A 19,308-nucleotide genomic window follows, 5' to 3' on the forward strand; every position below is an offset into this window, starting at 1 on the left:
AACGAGTGAAGGTCAGAAACACGACACGTCCTCTTTCTGTGGACACGGGTTCGAATCCGGGACAGAGACCGGGACAGAGACTGGGACAGTGTCCCACAGTGACGACGGTAAAACCTCTTTACAGCACCGTTTGTCCCTGGTCCTGTTTGTCCCTGGTCCTGGTTCTGGTCCTGGTCCTGGTGTACGGCGTCTCTCAGACCGGGTCAGACAGGACCCGGTCTGAGAGACGCCGTACACCAGGACCCACGTCATCTCCGTCACCTGACCCTGCTGAGGCATCTCGGCCCCGGGGGGACGGTGTCGGGTTCAGAGGATCAGGGTCTTCCTGCTGCACATGTTGTTGATGGTTTAGAGGAGACAGTGAGGCTGCAGGACTCCAGAGGACTCTAGAGGACCAGAGGACTCTAGAGGACCAGAGGACTCCAGAGGACTCTAGAGGACCAGGGGACTCCAGAGGACCAGAGGACCAGGGGAGACCAGGGGAGACCAGGGGACTCCAGAGGACCAGAGGACTCCAGAGGACTCCAGAGGACTCCAGAGGACCAGAGGACCAGGGGAGACCAGGGGACTCTAGAGGACCAGAGGACTCCAGAGGACTCCAGAGGACTAGAGGACTCCAGAGGACTCTAGAGGACCAGAGGACTCTAGAGGACCAGAGGACTCCAGAGGACTCTAGAAGACCAGAGGAGACCAGGAGAGACCAGAGGACCCCGAGGACCAGGGGAGACCAGAGGACTCTAGAAGACCAGGGGACTCCAGAGGACTCCAGAGGACCAGAGGACTCCAGAGGGTCCTGTGCCCCGGGTTCACAGGTCCTTATCTCGGTTCACAGGGAGCGGTTAATGATTCAGGGTCAGCTGGTCACTGATTGACTCCAGACGCTTTAACTTCAGAGTCTGTGGAGACTGGACTCTGTCTCTGATCCCTGTCCTGCTCCAGCGTCTCCCCGACTCCACCGCACCGGCCCCGCAGACTCCACCGCCCCGGAACGGCAGACTCCACCGCCCCGGCCCAGCAGACTCCACCGCACCGGCCCCGCAGACTCCACCGCCCCGGAACGGCAGACTCCACAGGCCCAGCAGACTCCACCGCCCCGGACCGGCAGACTCCACCGGCCCGGACCGGCAGACTCCACAGGCCCAGCAGACTCCCCCCGGTTGGAGGCGTCCGCCTGCAGGGATCGGGGTTTGGACAAACAGGAGAGGAACAGATCTGAAGAACAGAGGATTATTATCAGGGACCAGGACCAGGACTCACCAGGACCAGGACTCAACAGGACCAGGACTCACCAGGACCAGAACTCAACAGGACCAGGACTCACCAGGACCAGGACTCAGCAGGACCAGGACTCATCAGGACCAGGACTCAACAGGACCAGGACTCACCAGGACTCACCAGGACCAGGACTCAGCAGGACCAGGACTCAACAGGACCAGGACTCAACAGAACCAGGACTCAACAGGACCAGGACTCATCAGGACCAGGACTCATCAGGACCAGGACTCAGCAGGTGCAGGACTCAGCAGAACCAGGACTCAGCAGGACCAGGACTCACTAGGACTCAGCAGGGCTCTGGTCCGGTTCCGTGATGGTTGCTGGGCGGCGTGGCGGTGGCGGCGGCGTGGCGTCCCCTCCGGACGGAGGGTGGGGCTGGGTGATCGTCGGCTGCTGCTTCATGGTGATGGTGTGCACTCGAGCCGTAACCAGGTAACCACGATTATGGGCTGGACTGATGATCTGAGGGGGTTTGGTTTAATGGTGGACCGGGTCTGACCCGGGTTCAGGGTCCAAACGTCTCTGAAAGTCCTCTTCGTAAACAGAACCACGTTTTTACAACCGTCCAAACACTGAAGAGCTCACAGGCGTTAGCTCAATGCTAACACAGAATGGGAAAAACCATTAACAAGCTAAAGGAAATTAGCACGAAGATGGAGAGCGCACACACACACACAAAACAAACAAACAAACACACACACACAAAACAAACACACACACACACACAAAACAAACACACACACACACAAAACAAACACACACACACACAAAACAAACAAACAAACACACACAAAACAAACAAACACACACACACAAAACAAACACACACACACAAAACAAACACACACACACAAACAAACACACACACACAAAACAAACCAACACACACACACACACAAAACAAACACACACACACACAAAACAAACAAACACACACACACAAAACAAACAAACACACACACAAAACAAACAAACAAACACACACAAAACAAACACACAAAACAAACACACACAAACAAACCAACACACACACACACAAAACAAACACACACAAAACAAACACACACACACACACAAAACAAACACACACACACAAACACACACACAAAACAAACACACACACACAAAACAAACAAACACACACACAAAACAAACACACACACAAAACAAACACACACACAAACCAACACACACACACACACACACACAAAACAAACACACAAACAAACCAACACACACACACACACACACACACACAAAACAAACAAACACACACACACACACACACACAAAACAAACAAACACACACACACACACACTTTGAACTTTCAGATTTTAAACAACATTCGTTTTGTTTGTTTTTTATCTTTATTTAATAAAAGTCGATAAAAGAACAGAGTCCAGTTCTGCAGACGACCCGGTTTCTCCTGGTTCTGTCTTTAGTCTCACGTGGCGTCCCTCAGGGAAGCGTCCTGGGTCCTCTGGGGTTTCTGTCACACTCAGGTCGCTCCTCTTCCTCTTCATCAGCTCCTCCTCTGGTCGCGGGTCGTTGGCAGCGATGACGTTTACGTCTCTTTGTATCTTTGTGTTCAGTCTGAAGCTGTTTTGTCTGTTTTTAGATGTTTTACGCGTCTTTGGGTCGTTTTGTGTCTGTTTTTCACGTTTTTGCACCTCTGTCGTCATTTTGGATCCTTTAGTCAGTGACGATCTGGTTCCTCGTGTCTCCGTTTTTTTCCCGTTGGCGTCTCAGTGGAAACAAACGTCGTCATCGCGGCGCCCGCTCGCTGTCACTCCCCCGTCCTCTCGTCTCCTGTGAAACACGTTCAGCTTCAGTGTCTTCACAGGAGACGTGTGGATCATTGACGGCTCGTGTCCCCGTCCTGTCAATGTTTGTGTGCACCGTGCTCACACCGTTACACAACACGTTACACAACCACACAGCGCTGACGCATCACTTCCTGTCTGCAGGTGCATCTCCGTCTTCTTTGTGGAGTTTCAGGCTCATTTCGGAGCCGACTACGCTGCGACGGCGTGGATCCACAGCCTGGTGGACTGCAGCACCATGCTCTGTGGTCAGTACAGGGCCGCCCGGGCACGCTGGGCCGCCCCGGGCACGCTGGGCCCCCGTCACACAGCTGACAGTGTGTGTGTGTGTGTGTGTGTGTGTGTGTGCAGCGCCGGTCGGCAGCCTGATTGGTAACCGCTGGTCGTGCCGGGTGGCGGTGATGCTCGGTGGGCTGCTGTCGTCCTGTGGACTCCTCATCAGCTCCTTCAGCCGCAGCCTGGAGCTGCTCTACTTCAGCATGGGCGTCCTGACAGGTGCGTCCTCTAAACACGTCTAAACGCGTCCTCCACGCCTCTAAACGCGTCATCCACGCCTCTAAACGCGTCATCCACGTCTCTAAACGCGTCATCCACGCCTCTAAACGCGTCATCCACGCCTCTAAACGCGTCATCCACGTCTCTAAACGCGTCATCCACGCCTCTAAACGCGTCCTCCACGTCTCTAAACGCGTCATCCACGTCTCTAAACGCGTCCTCCATGCCTCTAAACACGTCCTCTGCGCCTCTAAACGTCTTTAACTTATATTTCTCGTCTCACATCGTTTCCGTTTCTCCCTCCACAGGTTTGGGCTTCGCTCTCTGTTACACGCCGGCCATCGCCACAGTCGGCTTGTATTTCCGGCGGCGGCAGGCGTTGGCGTACGGCGTGGCCCTGTCGGGCAGCGGGATCGGCACCTTCGTGCTGGCTCCGGCGGTGCAGCTGCTCATCGAGCTGTACTCGTGGAGGGGGGCGCTGCTCATCCTCAGCGCCTTCGTCGCCAACCTCTGCGTGTGCGGGGCGCTGCTGCGGCCAATCACGCTGCAGGAGGAGGAGCAGAGAGAGGGCGGCGAGGACAAACCCGGTGAGTAGAGCACGCTGCAGCTAACGTTAGCACAGACACACTGCAGCTAACGTTAGCGCAGACGACACTGAACACGCTGCAGCTAACGTTAGCGCAGACGGCGCTGAACACGCTGCAGCTAACGTTAGCGCAGACGGCGCTGAACACGCTGCAGCTAACGTTAAAAATGTGATGAGTCGTGATTATTAAAGAAAAGTCTCTGTTGATCAGATCGAGTTTCTAATCTCGTGTTTTTGGCGTCCTCTCCGTCTGCAGGAAGTGGGTCATCGCTGGGCGCCGAGCTCGCTGTGAAACTCTCCAAAGAATCCGACCGCCTCGAATCGTCCTCGCCGCCCTCTGTCAGAAGCCCCGCCCCTCATCTGCAGAGGAGGCGGGGCTTCACCTCCTGCTTCCTGTCCAGTCAGGAGTTCCGCTTCCTGCTGCTGCCGGACTTCCTGGGCCTCGCCGTGTCTTTCCTGTTCCTGGCGTGCGGCTGCAGCCTCCCCTTCGTCTACCTGGTGCCGTACGCGCTGAGCGCCGGCGTGAGCCCCCAGCACGGCGCCTTCCTCATGTCCATCCTGGGGGTCACCGCCATCGTGGGGAACGTGACCTTCGGCTGGCTGACGGACCGCAGGTGCACGCCACTTCCTTTCCTGTGGTTTAGTAAAATTAGCCGTTTTGACGGCGTCAGAAGTAAAATGGCGTGCGTGTAAATGTTCCTGTCCCTCAGGTGTTTGAAGCCGTACCGTCTGGCGTGCTACGTCCTGGCGGTGGCGATGGAGGGCCTCTGCCTCCTCTTCACGCCGTTTCTGCGCTCCTTCCCGCTCCTCGTGCCCTTCGCAGTCCTCTGCGGTTACTTTGACGGCGCCTACGTGGCGTTGATCCCCGTGGTGACGTCAGACGTGGTGGGCACTCCGTACCTGTCCTCTGCGCTGGGCGTGGTCTGCTTCCTCCACGCCATTCCCTACCTCATCAGCCCGCCGATCGGAGGTGAGGAGCGGCGCCCTGCGGCCCACGGATCAAAGTTCTCGGGTTAAACTTCTTCTTCTCTCACTGCAGGTTGGCTCGTCGACGTCACAGGAAGTTACACCGCCACCTTCTTCCTCAGCGGCGCCGCCATGCTGGTCAGCGCCATCGTCCTCGCCACCATTGCCGGGGTCCGCCGCTGCCTGATCACCGCCAAGGATGAGCCCCTCCCCGACCAATCAGACGGCTTCTTCAGCAAAGAGGCGGGCAGACAGGACGCGGCCTCGTAGCCAATGACCAACCAGATTCATCGAGCAGCGATTGGCCGAGGCAGGCGCCAATCAAACGCCTCACAGGAAGTGGATTTATTTCACAGAATCAACAACTTCCTGTCTGTTTTCACGCCTCGTCACCAATCGGGAAAAACACTGCGCTAACGCTTGCACACAACTTAACAGACACGCTAACGCTAGCACACATGTTAATAGAGACGCTAAAGCTAGCAAACATGCTAACCGACATTAATGCTAGCACACATGCTAATAGACATGCTAATGCAAGCACACAAGCTAACAGACACGCTAAAGCTAGCACACAAGCTAACAGACACGCTAAAGCTAGCACACGAGCTAACAGACACGCTAATGCTAGCACACGAGCTAACAGACACGCTAAAGCTAGCACACGAGCTAACAGACAGACACACTAAAGCTAGCACACGAGCTAACAGACAGACACGCTAAAGCTAGCACACGAGCTAACAGACACGCTAAAGCTAGCACACGAGCTAACAGACACGCTAAAGCTAGCACACGAGCTAACAGACATGCTAAAGCTAGCACACGAGCTAACTGGCAAGAGGAGAAACAGTGGAGCTGCAGCGTGAGGAAATGAGAAAGATATTTATAATAAAATATTAATATATTATATATTAATTAATATTATTATTATTTATATTTTACATATTAAAATAAATATAATTATAATAAAGAACGGAATTTTTCTTTAAACAGAAAAAACTTTTGTGATTTTGTCCAAAAAAGAAAAAAGTCTTTTAAAAATCAATGAAATGTTTGAATTTTCGCTGTTTCGGGTCCAGGACCAGGACCAGGCCCAGACCCCGGTGCTGGGGTCCAGGTCCAGACCCCGGTGCTGGGTCCAGGTCCAGGACCAGGACCAGACCATGGTAGTGGGGTTACTTTGAAATCAAGAGAGCAGAAGCTTTTACTTTGAAATCAAGAGAGCAGAAGCTTTTACTTTGAAAACAAGAGAGCAAAAGCTTTTACTTTGAAATCAAGAGCAGAAGCTTTTACTTTGAAATCGAGAGAACAGAAGCTTTTACTTTGAAATCAAGAGAACAGAAGCTTTTACTTTGAAATCGAGAGAACAGAAGCTTTTACTTTGAAATCAAGAGAACAGAAGCTTTTACTTTGAAATAAGGGGAACAGGAGAATAATCGTGCTGGTGCTGATTAAACAGAGACAGAAGCTTTTACTTTGAAAAGATTATTGTTTTTCCTGTTTGTGTCGATTAAAGAACGTTTGGAGCCGTTTTTTCTTTCCTGCTTTTATTTTTTAAACAGAATTTATGATTAAAAATCTGCAGTTTATTAAATTATAATGATCTTATTATTTATAATAATGATGATTTATAATTTAAGTGCATTTATAACAGTTAAATATTAATAATAAGAAAATAACATCTGTTTATTTTTCACTGATTCAGGGCTTTTATTTTGAAAGGGGAGCGTTGCTCGGGCGGCGGCTGGATCCTTTTCAGATCCAAACAAAAATAAAACTGTACAGAAATTTAAAAACCAGCTGGTCCCCGTGGTGATGATGTCACTTCCTGCAGGTCTGAGAGCGCAGCTGGCGCTTAATGATGAGGTGATCGCTCTCCTTCTCCTCGGGCACGGCTCCGGACGCCTGAGACCACGGTGACATCATCAACAACAACGTCATCATCAACGACAACAGGAGTTACAGAAGATCGCCGTAATACGTCAACTTTACACACACACACACACACACACAGTCACACACACACACACAGAGTCACACACACACACACACAGTCACACACACACAGTCAGACACACTCACAGAGTCACACACACAGTCAGACACACACACACACACAGTCAGACACACACACACACTCACACACAGTCAGACACACACACACACACACACAGTCAGACACACACACAGTCAGACACACACACACACACAGTCAGACACACACACACACACACACACACACTCAGACACACTCACAGAGTCACACACACACAGTCAGACACACACACAGTCACACACACACACAGTCAGACACACACACACACACTCACACACAGTCAGACACACACACACACACACACAGTCAGACACACACACACACACAGAGACACAGACACACACAGTCAGACACAGACACACACACACACACAGTCAGACACACACACACTCACCATGTTGGGGGAGTCGAGCATCGGGGTCGTGGCGTCCGTACAAAAAAGCTTCTTGCGTCCTCGTTTGGGTTTGGTTGCCGTGGAAACCTTCTCCCCCGAGTGTCCGCTGACGAGGCCGATGAAGGTTTTAGCTGCGGAGACACAGACGGAGTGAACACACACACACACACACACACACACACACACACACACACACACACACACACACACACACACACACACACACACACACACACACACACACACACACACACACACACACACACACACACACACACACACACACACACACACACACACACACACACACACACACACACACACACACACACACACACCTTTGCTGCCCAGGAAGGACGGGGAGCCGTGGATCAAGTCTCCGATCTTCTGAAGAGTCCCGTCTTTCTTGTCCTTCACCACAGAAGAAGAAACGTGTTAAAGCTGTGGACAGGAAGTCCCCGTCTGGGCCTAAAGCTGCGCACAGGAAGTCCCCGTCTGGGCCTAAAGCTGAGGACAGGAAGTCCACGCCTGGGCCTAAAGCTGTGGACAGGAAGTCCCCGTCTGGGCCTAAAGCTGCAGACAGGAAGTCCCCGTCTGGGCCTAAAGCTGCGCACAGGAAGTCCACGCCTGGGCCTAAAGCTGTGGACAGGAAGTCCTCGTCTGGGCCTAAAGCTGTGGACAGGAAGTTCTCGTCTGGGCCTAAAGCTGAGGACAGGAAGTCTCCGTCTGGGCCTAAAGCTGAGGACAGGAAGTCCCCGTCTGGGCCTAAAGCTGCTAACAGGAAGTCCCCGTCTGTGCCTAAAGCGTCAGACAGGAAGTCCCTGTCTGGGCCTAAAGCTGCGCACAGGAAGTCCACGCCTGGGCCTAAAGCTGCGCACAGGAAGTCCACGTCTGGGCCTAAAGCTGTGGACAGGAAGTCCCCGTCTGGGCCTAAAGCTGCGCACAGGAAGTCCACGTCTGGGCATAAAGCTGTGGACAGGAAGTTCTCGTCTGGGCCTAAAGCTGAGGACAGGAAGTTCTCGTCTGGGCCTAAAGCTGAGGACAGGAAGTCCCCGTCTGTGCCTAAAGCGTCAGACAGGAAGTCCCTGTCTGGGCCTAAAGCTGCGCACAGGAAGTCCACGCCTGGGCCTAAAGCTGCGCACAGGAAGTCCACGTCTGGGCCTAAAGCTGTGGACAGGAAGTCCCCGTCTGGGCCTAAAGCTGCGCACAGGAAGTCCACGTCTGGGCATAAAGCTGTGGACAGGAAGTTCTCGTCTGGGCCTAAAGCTGAGGACAGGAAGTTCTCGTCTGGGCCTAAAGCTGAGGACAGGAAGTCCCCGTCTGGGCCTAAAGCGTCAGACAGGAAGTCCCTGTCTGGGCCTAAAGCGTCAGACAGGAAGTCCCCGTCTGGGCCTAAAGCGTCAGACAGGAAGTCCCTGTCTGGGCCTAAAGCTGCGGACAGGAAGTCCCCGTCTGGGCCTTAAGCTGCGGACAGGAAGTCCCTGTCTGGGCCTAAAGCTGCGCACAGGAAGTCCACGCCTGGGCCTAAAGCTGTGGACAGGAAGTTCTCGTCTGGGCCTAAAGCTGAGGACAGGAAGTCCCTGTCTGGGCCTAAAGCTGGTGACAGGAAGTCTGCGTCTGGGTTTCTCACCTGTTTGTTGAATTGCGGGTTTCCTCTCCCGCGGTTTCTCTTGTTCTCACTGAACACCAGGCCCTGCACCTCACAGCTCTTCCTCTTCCTCCCCGTGGTCCTGGGGTGCTTCTTCCTGTCGGCCATGCTGGCCCTCAGAGGAGACGCCTGGACGCCGCTCCGCTGCGCACACAGGACGGTAACAGAGTGGATCCAAGGGTCACGGGTTAAACACCTGGGACTCAGAACAGCTGTGCTCACCTCGCTCTCCTCCTCCAGCCGCTGCAGCCGCTCCACCTCTTTCTTCACAGCCTCAAACGTCCTGCTCCCCTCCTGCTGTTCCTCCTGCTGCCGCTGTTCCTGCTGCCGCTGTTCCTCCTGCCGCTGTTCCTCCTGCCGCTGTTCCTGCTGCCGCTGCCTCCCCCTCCTCTCCTGGAGTCTCTGGAGCTCCTCCTTCAGCTCCTCCACCACCGGCACCTTCCTCTCCTCCTCCTCCTCCTCTTCCTCTCTGCTCTGCAGCTCGTTCTTCAGACGCTCCAGCTCTGACAGAAACAGACACGTGAGGAAACAGGAAGTTAATAAGGAATCAAACAGTGGTGAAGAAGAAGATGATGAAGGTGATGAAGGTGATGGAGGGGATGATGATGAAGATGATGAAGGTGATGGAGGTACCTTTCCTCAGAGTCTCCGTCTGTCGTCCACATTCTTCAACCAGTTTGTCTTTGTGAGAAACGATGAGACAAAGTTCTGACGACACAGAAAAAACATGTTAGAGCTTCAGAACTTAGTAACTTTATAACTCAGGGCGCCCTCCCACTGTGCCCCCGGCACAGGTTAGCCGTAACACGTCACACGCATTGATGACGTCATGGCGATGCGTGGCTTTGTTTCCAGATCTTTCCGTAGACCTCGGAGTTTTTGTGCGTCTTGTCGACTGTTTTTGAATCTTTTCATCGACCAAATCTGCAGTAAACACTCCACCTCCGCATCACACCAACGTGAACCTTTCACCGCCATTGTTTGAAATGTCCGCGCATGCTCCCTCCTTCTTTTTTCTACGTCCCAACAGGCGCACAGGAAATGACCTCAGAACCGCCGTAGGCCTCGTGCTCGTACACGTGCGCACGCTCGTGCTCGTACACGTGCAAACGTGCTTTACTAAAGCCCACCTCTCCCAAACGGGCCGTGGACGGCAAGCGTGCCGCTCCTAGACGTGGTACGGTTGCACTCGCACTGGTCAAAGGAACCAGACTTTAGCCGTGACACGTGCTGGGGCACGGCACGGAGGCACAGTGGCACGGAGGCACAATGGGACGGAGGCACAGTGGGAGGGGGCCCAGAGTAACTTAGTATCTCTGCTGCGTCTCATTTCCTGTTCAGAATATAAAACCGACTCTTCATCGTCTCACCTTCTCTCTCTCTCTCCTGGTTCTTCCTCCTCTCCTCCTCGGATCTCTCCATCTCCTCTAGTCTCCCTCGCAGAGCTCCGCCCTCAGACTCGAGCTCCGCCCTGAGGCTCTGGAGCTGACGGGTGAACTCTGCGCTCTGATTGGCCAGCTCCTGGCTGAGCTCCACACACCTGTTGTCACTGCAGGAGGAGGAGAGCGGGTGGGTTGTGTTGAATATTCGTGCTTTAATAAGAACCAGTAGCTGACGCCTGCTGCCGTCTCTACCTGAGCCGCAGCGTTTCCTGCAGCTCCGTCTTCTCTCTCTGCAGACTCTGGACCTGCTGGGATTTCTGCGCCGACCTCTCCAGCGCCGCCTGGCTCTCCTTCCTCAGCTCCTCCATGGTGGCGTGGAAGACGCTGCTGCTGCTGCTGCGCCCCTCCTCCTCCTCCTGAAACATCACATTTAAAAACACAACGTCTCACCTTCATTAGAAACACAAGTCAGAGTGAGGTCGTTTCCTGCTCTGCGTGGAAAAGTCACTGCAGATGAAACTGAACTGAACTCAGGGCGCACCCACACTGTCCACCCGTACCGCGTCCAAGCGTCGCTGCTAAAGTCTAGTTTCCTCTGACCAGCGTGAGTGCAGCGTCTCCGTACACATGCAAGAACATTTATACACGACTGTTCCCGAGACGGACATTTAAAAAGATGCAGCCGGACGGATCACGATGATCTCTACACTTTACAAACACGTCCAAACTTCACAGAGATGAGGAGGTCGAGTGTTTGCTGCAGATTTGATCGATGAAAAGATTCAAAAACAGTCGACAAGACGCACAAAACTCCGAGGTCTACGGAAAGATCTGGAAACAAAGCCACGCATCGCCATGACGTCATCAATGCGTGTGACGTGTTACGGCGTGATGACGTATAGGCAGCAAGAAGCATTCTCCGAGGCCCAGGTAGTGTGAGTACAAACGGGCCTGGAGGGGGGGACAAGGACCCTAAAGCACGGGGCACGGGACGCACGCACAGTGGGAGGGCGCCCTTCGCCTGTCTTTAACTCATCACACAGGATCAATCAAACCCACACAAACAAATCAACAAAAGAACGGATTGTTAAACTAACGTTGAAAGCTTTTCCTGCGTACGGAGGCGGACGGACCTTGACTTGTTGACTCAGACGCTGCACTTCTTGTGTCAGGCTGCTGATGCTGTCGGCCCTCTCCTCTGATTGGCTCTCCAGGTCTTGGAGGCGGGTCTTTGAGGTGTCGAGCTGCTCCGATAGGCTGTCAGATCTGTCCCTCTGCTCTCTGAGCTTCGACTGGAGACCTGTGACCTGCAGGAAGAGACCGTCTGAAGTGAGTCCACGGGAGACAACGGACCCGGTCCTGAAGGTGATGTTTACGAGATCGAACGTGACGCCAGGAACGTTCGCAGCTTCTTTCGCTGCTGCGTCTTTAACCCTAAAGAGCATGTTTCAGATCACGCTGTTATTTAGAGGAGATTAAAGAGTCTCTACCTCGGTCTGGAGCTGGAAGATGCCGTTAACCAGAGCTTTGTTCTCCTTCCCCAGTCTGGACGTCTCCCTCTGCTCCGACTCCAGAGACGAGAACACAGAGTCACAGTTGGGACACTGGTCCAGATCTGCAGGACACACACACACACACACACACACACACACACACACACACACAGACGTAAACACAGAGTCACACACACACAGACGTAAACACAGAGTCACAGCTGGGACACAGACGTAAACACAGAGTCACAGCTGGGACACAGACGTAAACACAGAGTCAGAGCTGGGACACAGACGTAAACACAGAGTCAGAGCTGGGACACAGACGTAAACACAGAGTCACAGCTGGGACACAGACGTAAACACAGAGTCACACACACACAGACGTAAACACAGAGTGACAGCTGGGACACAGACGTAAACACAGAGTCACACACACACAGACGTAAACACAGAGTCACAGCTGGGACACAGACGTAAACACAGAGTCACAGCTGGGACACAGACGTAAACACAGAGTCACAGCTGGGACACACAGACGTAAACACAGAGTCACAGCTGGGACACAGACGTAAACACAGAGTCACAGCTGGGACACAGACGTAAACACAGAGTCACACACACAGACGTAAACACAGAGTGACAGCTGGGACACAGACATAAACACAGAGTCACAGCTGGGACACAGACGTAAACACAGAGTCACAGCTGGGACACAGACGTAAACAGAGTCACAGCTGGGACACAGACGTAAACACAGAGTCAGAGCTGGGACACACAGACGTAAACACAGAGTCAGAGCTGGGACACAGACGTAAACAGAGTCACAGCTGGGACACAGACGTAAACACAGAGTCACAGCTGGGACACAGACGTAAACACAGAGTCACAGCTGGGACACAGACGTAAACACAGAGTCAGAGCTGGGACACACAGACGTAAACACAGAGTCAGAGCTGGGACACAGACGTAAACAGAGTCACAGCTGGGACACAGACGTAAACACAGAGTCACAGCTGGGACACAGACGTAAACACAGAGTCACAGCTGGGACACAGACGTAAACACAGAGTCACAGCTGGGACACAGACGTAAACACAGAGTCAGAGCTGGGACACACAGACGTAAACACAGAGTCAGAGCTGGGACACAGACGTAAACACAGACGTGACCAGGTCCTCTGGGCGTCCATGTTTCCAGACGTGCAGCTCTTACCCGTCAGTTCCTGCACCTTCTGCTGCAGGACGTCCCGCTCCTTCTTCACCTGCTGCGCCTCCTTCTGCAGGACGTCCTGCTCCTTCTTCAGCTGCTGCGCCTCCTGCTGCAGGACGTCCTGCTCCTTCTTCAGCTGCTGCGCCTCCTGCTGCAGGACGTCCCGCTCCTTCTTCAGCTCCTGCACCTCCTCCTCCCGCCTCCTCAGCTGCTCCTCCAGCCCTCTCCTGCTCTCCTCCCTCTCCCTCAGCTCCACGATGGTTTCCTCTTTCTGCTCGTTTTCCTCCTGCAGCCTCCAGATCTCCTCCTCCAGAACCGGGGACCCTGAGGAGACGGACGGGTCAGGATGGAAGAGTAAAAAGACAAGACGGTGGAAACCTGCTCCTCTTCTCACCTCTCTTCTTCGCCGGTCCTCTGTCCTCCTCGTCCTCCTGCAGAGCGTCACGCCGGCGCTTCCTGCCCTCCTCCTCCTCCTCTGCTCCCGTCCTCCTCAGACAGCTGCAGGTCCGCTGAAGCTCCAGCAGCTCCGAGCGGATCGACTCCACCAGAGCTCTCTGAAAGACCAGGACGGAGGAGGTCGTCTTCAAAATACACCACGGAAACAAGCGTCTCCACGACATTATGAACGTATGAGAGCGTGTGCTCCGGTTTCCTGCTGCACTGAATGAATCTCATCATTAAGACGCAGTCAGATTTAAATTCAGTGAATAGAAAGAAAATATTTAATTATTTGTTTCCTTTGATCACAGACGAGTCATTTCCTGTAAATGTAACGTTTCCTTCTCATATTTGTGATCATGTGTCGGATCTCAGGAACAGAGGGTCGGACACATTTAGCGGTCCCACCATTGGAAAGTTCGTACGTGAAAACATCAAAGAAACAAACTTCATGTCTCTGCGAACTTATGTCACCGAGACACGGACGAAAGAGACTCACCGCAAACTCCCATCATGCACTGGGGCAGAGATTTATCACTAAAACGGCATTTTTCTCACTGATAACGTCATAAACACCAGAATGATTCATCACTGTGTTTGTTTTCATATCAGAATAATTATTATAATTATTAAAACGTTTCCATTGTGACACAAACGTCGTCAGCGGTGAAAATATCAAACATAATCTTCATTACAGTAAAAACTAACACGTGTTCATTTAATTAATTAAATTAAAATACTGAAACTGAGTGCAAAGTTTTGAAGGATTTGAAATAAAGGTGTATTTACGTCTTTGGTGGCGTTCTCCACGGCGGCGTCCACGGCCGCCTGCAGTTTGGCGATGACGTCGTCTTTCTGCTGACACATGTCCATCAGCTGAGACGCCGCGTGTCTCTGCTGCTCCAGACTCTGGAACAACAGCGTCCAACTTTATTAACAACGGGGCACCACAGAAGAAGACGGGGCACCACAGAAGAAGACAGGGCACCACAGGAGAAGAAGACAGGGCATCACAGAAGAAGACAGGGCACCACAGAAGAAGACGGGGCACCACAGAAGAAGACAGGGCACCACAGGAGAAGACAGGGCACCACAGGAGAAGACAGGGCACCACAGAAGAAGACAGGGCACCACAGGAGAAGACAGGGCACCACAGAAGAAGAAGACGGGGCACCACAGAAGAAGACGGGGCACCACAGAAGAAGACACACACACAGAAGAAGGCACCACAGAAGAAGACAGGGCACCACAGAAGAAGACACACAGAAGAGGACACCACAGAAGAAGACACCACAGAAGAAGACACCACAGACGAAGACACACAGAAGAAGACACACAGAAGAAGACACCACAGAAGAAGACACCACAGAAGAAGACACACAGAAGAAGACACCACAGAAGAAGACACACAGAAGAAGACACCACAGAAGAAGACACACAGAAGAGGACACCACAGAAGAAGACACCACAGAAGAAGACACACAGAAGAAGGCACCACAGAAGAAGACACACAGAACAGGACACCACAGAAGAAGACACACAGAAGAAGACACCACAGAAGAAGACACACAGAAGAGGACACCACAGAAGAAGACACCACAGAAGAAGACCGTACCTCCTGGGCCTCCTGTAGCTGGTCCTGTAACTGCTGCTTCTCCAGCTTCAGCGCCTCCAACTCTGCAGGAACCAACGGGTCAAAGTCACGTCAAAGCAACATGTGCAGCGTGTGTGTGTGTGTGTGTGTGTGTGTACCTGCAGCGTGTGTGTGTACCTGCAGCGCGTGTGTGTGTGTGTGTGTGTGCCTGCAGCGTGTGTGTGTGTGTGTGTGTGTGTGTGTGTGTGTGTGTGTGTGTGTGTGTGTGTGTGTGTGTGTGTGTGTGTGTGTGTGTGTATGTGTACCTGCAGCGTGTGTGTGTGTGTGTGTGTGTGTGTGTGTGTGTGTGTGTGTGTGTGTGTGTGTGTGTGTGTGTGTGTGTACCTGCAGCGTGTGTGTGTTCAGTCAGACAGCTGTGAACACTCTGAGCGTCCTCTCTGATCTTCTTCAGGTCTTCAGTCATCGAGCTGATGATTCCCTCCAACTGCTCCACCTGCTGCTCCTGACGACCAATCAGCATCAACCAGTCAGCATCGACCAATCAGCATCGACCAGTCAGCATCCACCAATCAGCATCCACTAATCAGCATCAACCAATCAGCATCAACCAGTCAGCATCAACCAATCAGCATCAACCAGTCAGCATCAACCAATCAGCATCAACCAGTCAGCATCAACCAGTCAGCATCAACCAATCAGCATCAACCAATCAGCATCAACCAATCAGCATCAACCAATCAGCATCGACCAGTCAGCATCGACCAGTCAGCATCAACCAGTCAGCATCAACCAATCAGCATCAACCAATCAGCATCAACCAATCAGCATCAACCAATCAGCATCAACCATTCAGCATCAACCAATCAGCATAAACCAGTCAGCATCAACCAATCAGCATCAACCAGTCAGCATCAACCAGTCAGCATCAATCAATCAGCATCAACCAGTCAGCATCAACCAGTCAGCATCAACCAATCAGCATCAACCAATCAGCATCAACCAATCAGCATCAACCAGTCAGCATCGACCAGTCAGCATCGACCAGTCAGCATCAATCAATCAGCATCAACCATTCAGCATCGACCAATCAGCATCAACCAATCAGCATCAACCAATCAGCATCAATCAATCAGCATCAACCAGTCAGCATCAACCAGTCAGCATCAACCATTCAGCATCAACCAATCAGCATCAACCATTCAGCATCAACCAATCAGCATCAACCAGTCAGCATCAACCAATCAGCATCAACCAGTCAGCATCAACCAATCAGCATCGACCAATCAGCATCAACCAGTCAGCATCAACCAGTCAGCATCGACCAGTCAGAATCCACCAGTCAGCATCGACCAATCAGCATCAACCAGTCAGCATCGACCAGTCAGCATCAACCAATCAGCATCAGCACAGTCACTGCTCAGTATGGATCTTCACAGATGGGTCAGTCTTGTGTTGATCAGCTGATCAGGTGTGAGTCACCTTGTTGTCGTTGTTGTTGGCGGCCGACAGGTCGACGGTTTTGCTGACGAGGTTCTTGAGGATCTCCACCCTCTTCTCCGCCCGCTCCTCCAGGATCTCCCTCTCCTTCTGCAGACGATCACTGACACAACGACAACGAGCCACATTAGAGCAACGTCTGCGTCCCTGACCTTCAACAACGCTGAGGCGGTTTAACTGAGCGGTGACAGCAGGTTTGATTACAGCGCTTTGAAAAGCTCCCCTCTGTCCCGGGTCACATCAAGCAGATATAAAACATTAGAGACGACGTTCAGGTTCACTTTGTGGTCCCGTCTGTGGGGAACGAGCCGTCACATGAGGAGCTGAACCAGGCCGGAGACACGGAGCCGGACCAGGACAGACGCTGGACTGACGGGTCCCGCTCTCACCTGTAGTCTTTCTCCATCTTGTTGAAGAGCTCCATGAACTCGGCGCTGACTTCCTCTCGGACCTGAGCCTCCAGAACCAAACGCAGCGCCGCCTCTCTGTCCGCCTGCTGACACGGGAACAACACTTCAGACCTGATGTCAGAGACTCAAACATCCACAGACGTGAAACCAGAGTCACCTTCTCCTCCACCTCCATGGTCCTGTCCCCCTCCTCCTCCTCCTCCTCCTCCTCCTCTCCTCCTGCCTCCAGCACTGTTCCCTCCATCACACTCTCCTCCTCTTCCTCCTCTTCTTCCTCCTCCCCCCACTCTTCACCGCCCTCATCCTCCAGCACGTCCTCCAGGCTGGTCTCCCAGGCGACCATGGAGCTCCTCCTGCCGCGCCCCACACCGCCCCTGCGCTGGTCGGCCTCGTCGATGATCATGGACAGCTCCATGGCCGACCTGTGGGGGGCGTCGTCCAGGACCACGGGCCTCGAGTTCAGCACCACCACCTGCACACGGAGAGAGAGAGAGAGAGGGGGACGCTCAGAGGAGTTAGAGATGTTTACTGTGGGGTTCCTCAGGGCTCTGGTCTCGGTCCTTTCACATCAGGGCCGAGAACAATAAAGGTTCCACTTTGAAACAACACGAGAATAAAAACCTATATTCCAAACACACACGTTCATAAACACACACGTTCATAAACACACACACTTTCATAAACACACACGTTCATAAACACACACACATTGGCGTGCGCGCTCTGACCTTCTGGGCGAGGGCGGAGAACTTGAGGACGTTGAGCGTCTCGTCGAAGCACGCCGCGTTCTGGCTGATGTTGACCACCATGGAGACGCGGCCGGCACCACAGAAGAAGAACTGCAGGAAGTGGGTGAGCTTGGACTCCCTGAAGGGGACGTGGTGCTGGAACCTGCGGAGGACACAGATCAGCGGGTCAGAGTCCTCTCGCCTTACACGTGCTCAGCGGCGGGCGGGTAGGTCGTACTTGGCGTGCTGGTTGAGCCTCATGGCGTTGATGCACTTCCCCAGCGTCAGCAGAGAGCTGTTGATGTTCCCCGCCTCCTTCAGGCGCTCGCCGGTGTTGTGAGTCCGAGAACAGCGCTCGGAGCCGGCCAGGTCGCACAGAGACAACCTGACAGAGACGACATGAACGTGAGACGACCTGAAGCGCCGCCGCCGCACGGCCAAGTACCAACAACGGGGCGTCTTACTCGCTGATGCCGAGGACCCTGGGGACGCCGACGCCGTCCACCCGGAGGATCCTGATGGAGAAGATGCTGTGGCTGCAGAGACACGGGAACCACATCACTCACTGCTCAGAGACGCAGACGAGCAGACGCAGACGACCAGACGCAGACGCAGACGACCACACACAGACACAGACGACCAGACGCAGACGACCGGACACAGACGACCACACACAGACACAGACGACCAGACGCAGACGACCGGACACAGACGACCAGACGCAGACACAGACGACCAGACACAGACGACCAGACACAGACGACCACACACAGACGACCACACACAGACGACCGGACACAGACACAGACGACCACACACAGACACAGACGACCAGACGCAGACGACCGGACACAGACGACCAGACACAGACGACCGGACACAGACGAACAGACACAGACGACCGGACACAGACACAGACGAGCAGACACAGACGAGCAGACACAGACACTCGTGTTTTAAATTTGTCTCCATGCAGAAAGAGAAAGAGCGGCCGACCTCCTGCTGGACTGAAGGTTCAGTCGAGTGGAGCAGAGACTCTGGTTCTTCTTCCCGATCTTCATCACTCTGTAGGCTTCATCAGAGCTGCTGACCTGGACCCAGCGCAGGTCTGAGAGAGAGACACACACACACACACACACACACACACACACACACACACACACACAGACACACACATGGAGAGAGAGAGAGACAGACACACACACAGCTGTTAAAGTCGTGGCTCTGAGGTTGAGGACGTTTACTTCCTGTTTATTTTGTTTATTTTGAGTCGTGTTTTAATACGAAGCGTCGCTGCAGAGCCTCAGTTT

The 19,308-nt window shown here is 53.2% G+C and overlaps 2 protein-coding genes across 2 annotated transcripts in view; one reads left to right on the forward strand and one right to left on the reverse strand.

The window, feature by feature from the left end:
• Nucleotides 1–1,588: 1,588 nt before the first annotated feature.
• Nucleotides 1,589–5,416, forward strand: slc16a12b (solute carrier family 16 member 12b; the record flags this gene model as incomplete). The annotated part of the gene is made up of 7 exons (XM_083933351.1): nt 1,589–1,707; nt 3,244–3,347; nt 3,451–3,594; nt 3,903–4,181; nt 4,437–4,794; nt 4,891–5,150; nt 5,220–5,416. The coding sequence occupies 7 exons, from the start codon at nt 1,589–1,591 to the stop codon at nt 5,414–5,416; spliced, it is 1,461 nt and encodes a 486-aa protein (XP_083789477.1).
• Nucleotides 5,417–6,888: 1,472 nt separating this feature from the next.
• Nucleotides 6,889–19,308, reverse strand: part of LOC310961051 (uncharacterized protein) — a gene marked incomplete at its 5' end in the record, with an annotated part of 27,544 nt that continues 15,124 nt past the window's right edge. Inside the window, 22 exons of the mRNA XM_083932987.1 lie at nt 6,889–7,051; nt 7,597–7,727; nt 7,935–8,007; nt 9,227–9,388; nt 9,467–9,747; nt 9,878–9,952; nt 10,615–10,793; nt 10,879–11,042; nt 11,760–11,933; nt 12,117–12,241; nt 13,335–13,655; nt 13,726–13,885; nt 14,559–14,678; nt 15,385–15,446; nt 15,748–15,865; nt 16,843–16,963; nt 17,250–17,353; nt 17,428–17,742; nt 17,999–18,161; nt 18,237–18,383; nt 18,463–18,534; nt 18,995–19,106. Coding sequence (XP_083789113.1) covers nt 6,968–7,051; nt 7,597–7,727; nt 7,935–8,007; nt 9,227–9,388; nt 9,467–9,747; nt 9,878–9,952; nt 10,615–10,793; nt 10,879–11,042; nt 11,760–11,933; nt 12,117–12,241; nt 13,335–13,655; nt 13,726–13,885; nt 14,559–14,678; nt 15,385–15,446; nt 15,748–15,865; nt 16,843–16,963; nt 17,250–17,353; nt 17,428–17,742; nt 17,999–18,161; nt 18,237–18,383; nt 18,463–18,534; nt 18,995–19,106 — 3,263 coding nt within the window. The 3' untranslated portion in view covers nt 6,889–6,967. The remainder of the gene's footprint in view (nt 7,052–7,596; nt 7,728–7,934; nt 8,008–9,226; nt 9,389–9,466; nt 9,748–9,877; nt 9,953–10,614; nt 10,794–10,878; nt 11,043–11,759; nt 11,934–12,116; nt 12,242–13,334; nt 13,656–13,725; nt 13,886–14,558; nt 14,679–15,384; nt 15,447–15,747; nt 15,866–16,842; nt 16,964–17,249; nt 17,354–17,427; nt 17,743–17,998; nt 18,162–18,236; nt 18,384–18,462; nt 18,535–18,994; nt 19,107–19,308) is intronic.

Source organism: Echiichthys vipera (genome assembly GCF_963691815.1).
Source record: "Echiichthys vipera genome assembly, chromosome: 18".
Classification (NCBI taxonomy): domain Eukaryota; kingdom Metazoa; phylum Chordata; class Actinopteri; order Perciformes; family Trachinidae; genus Echiichthys; species Echiichthys vipera.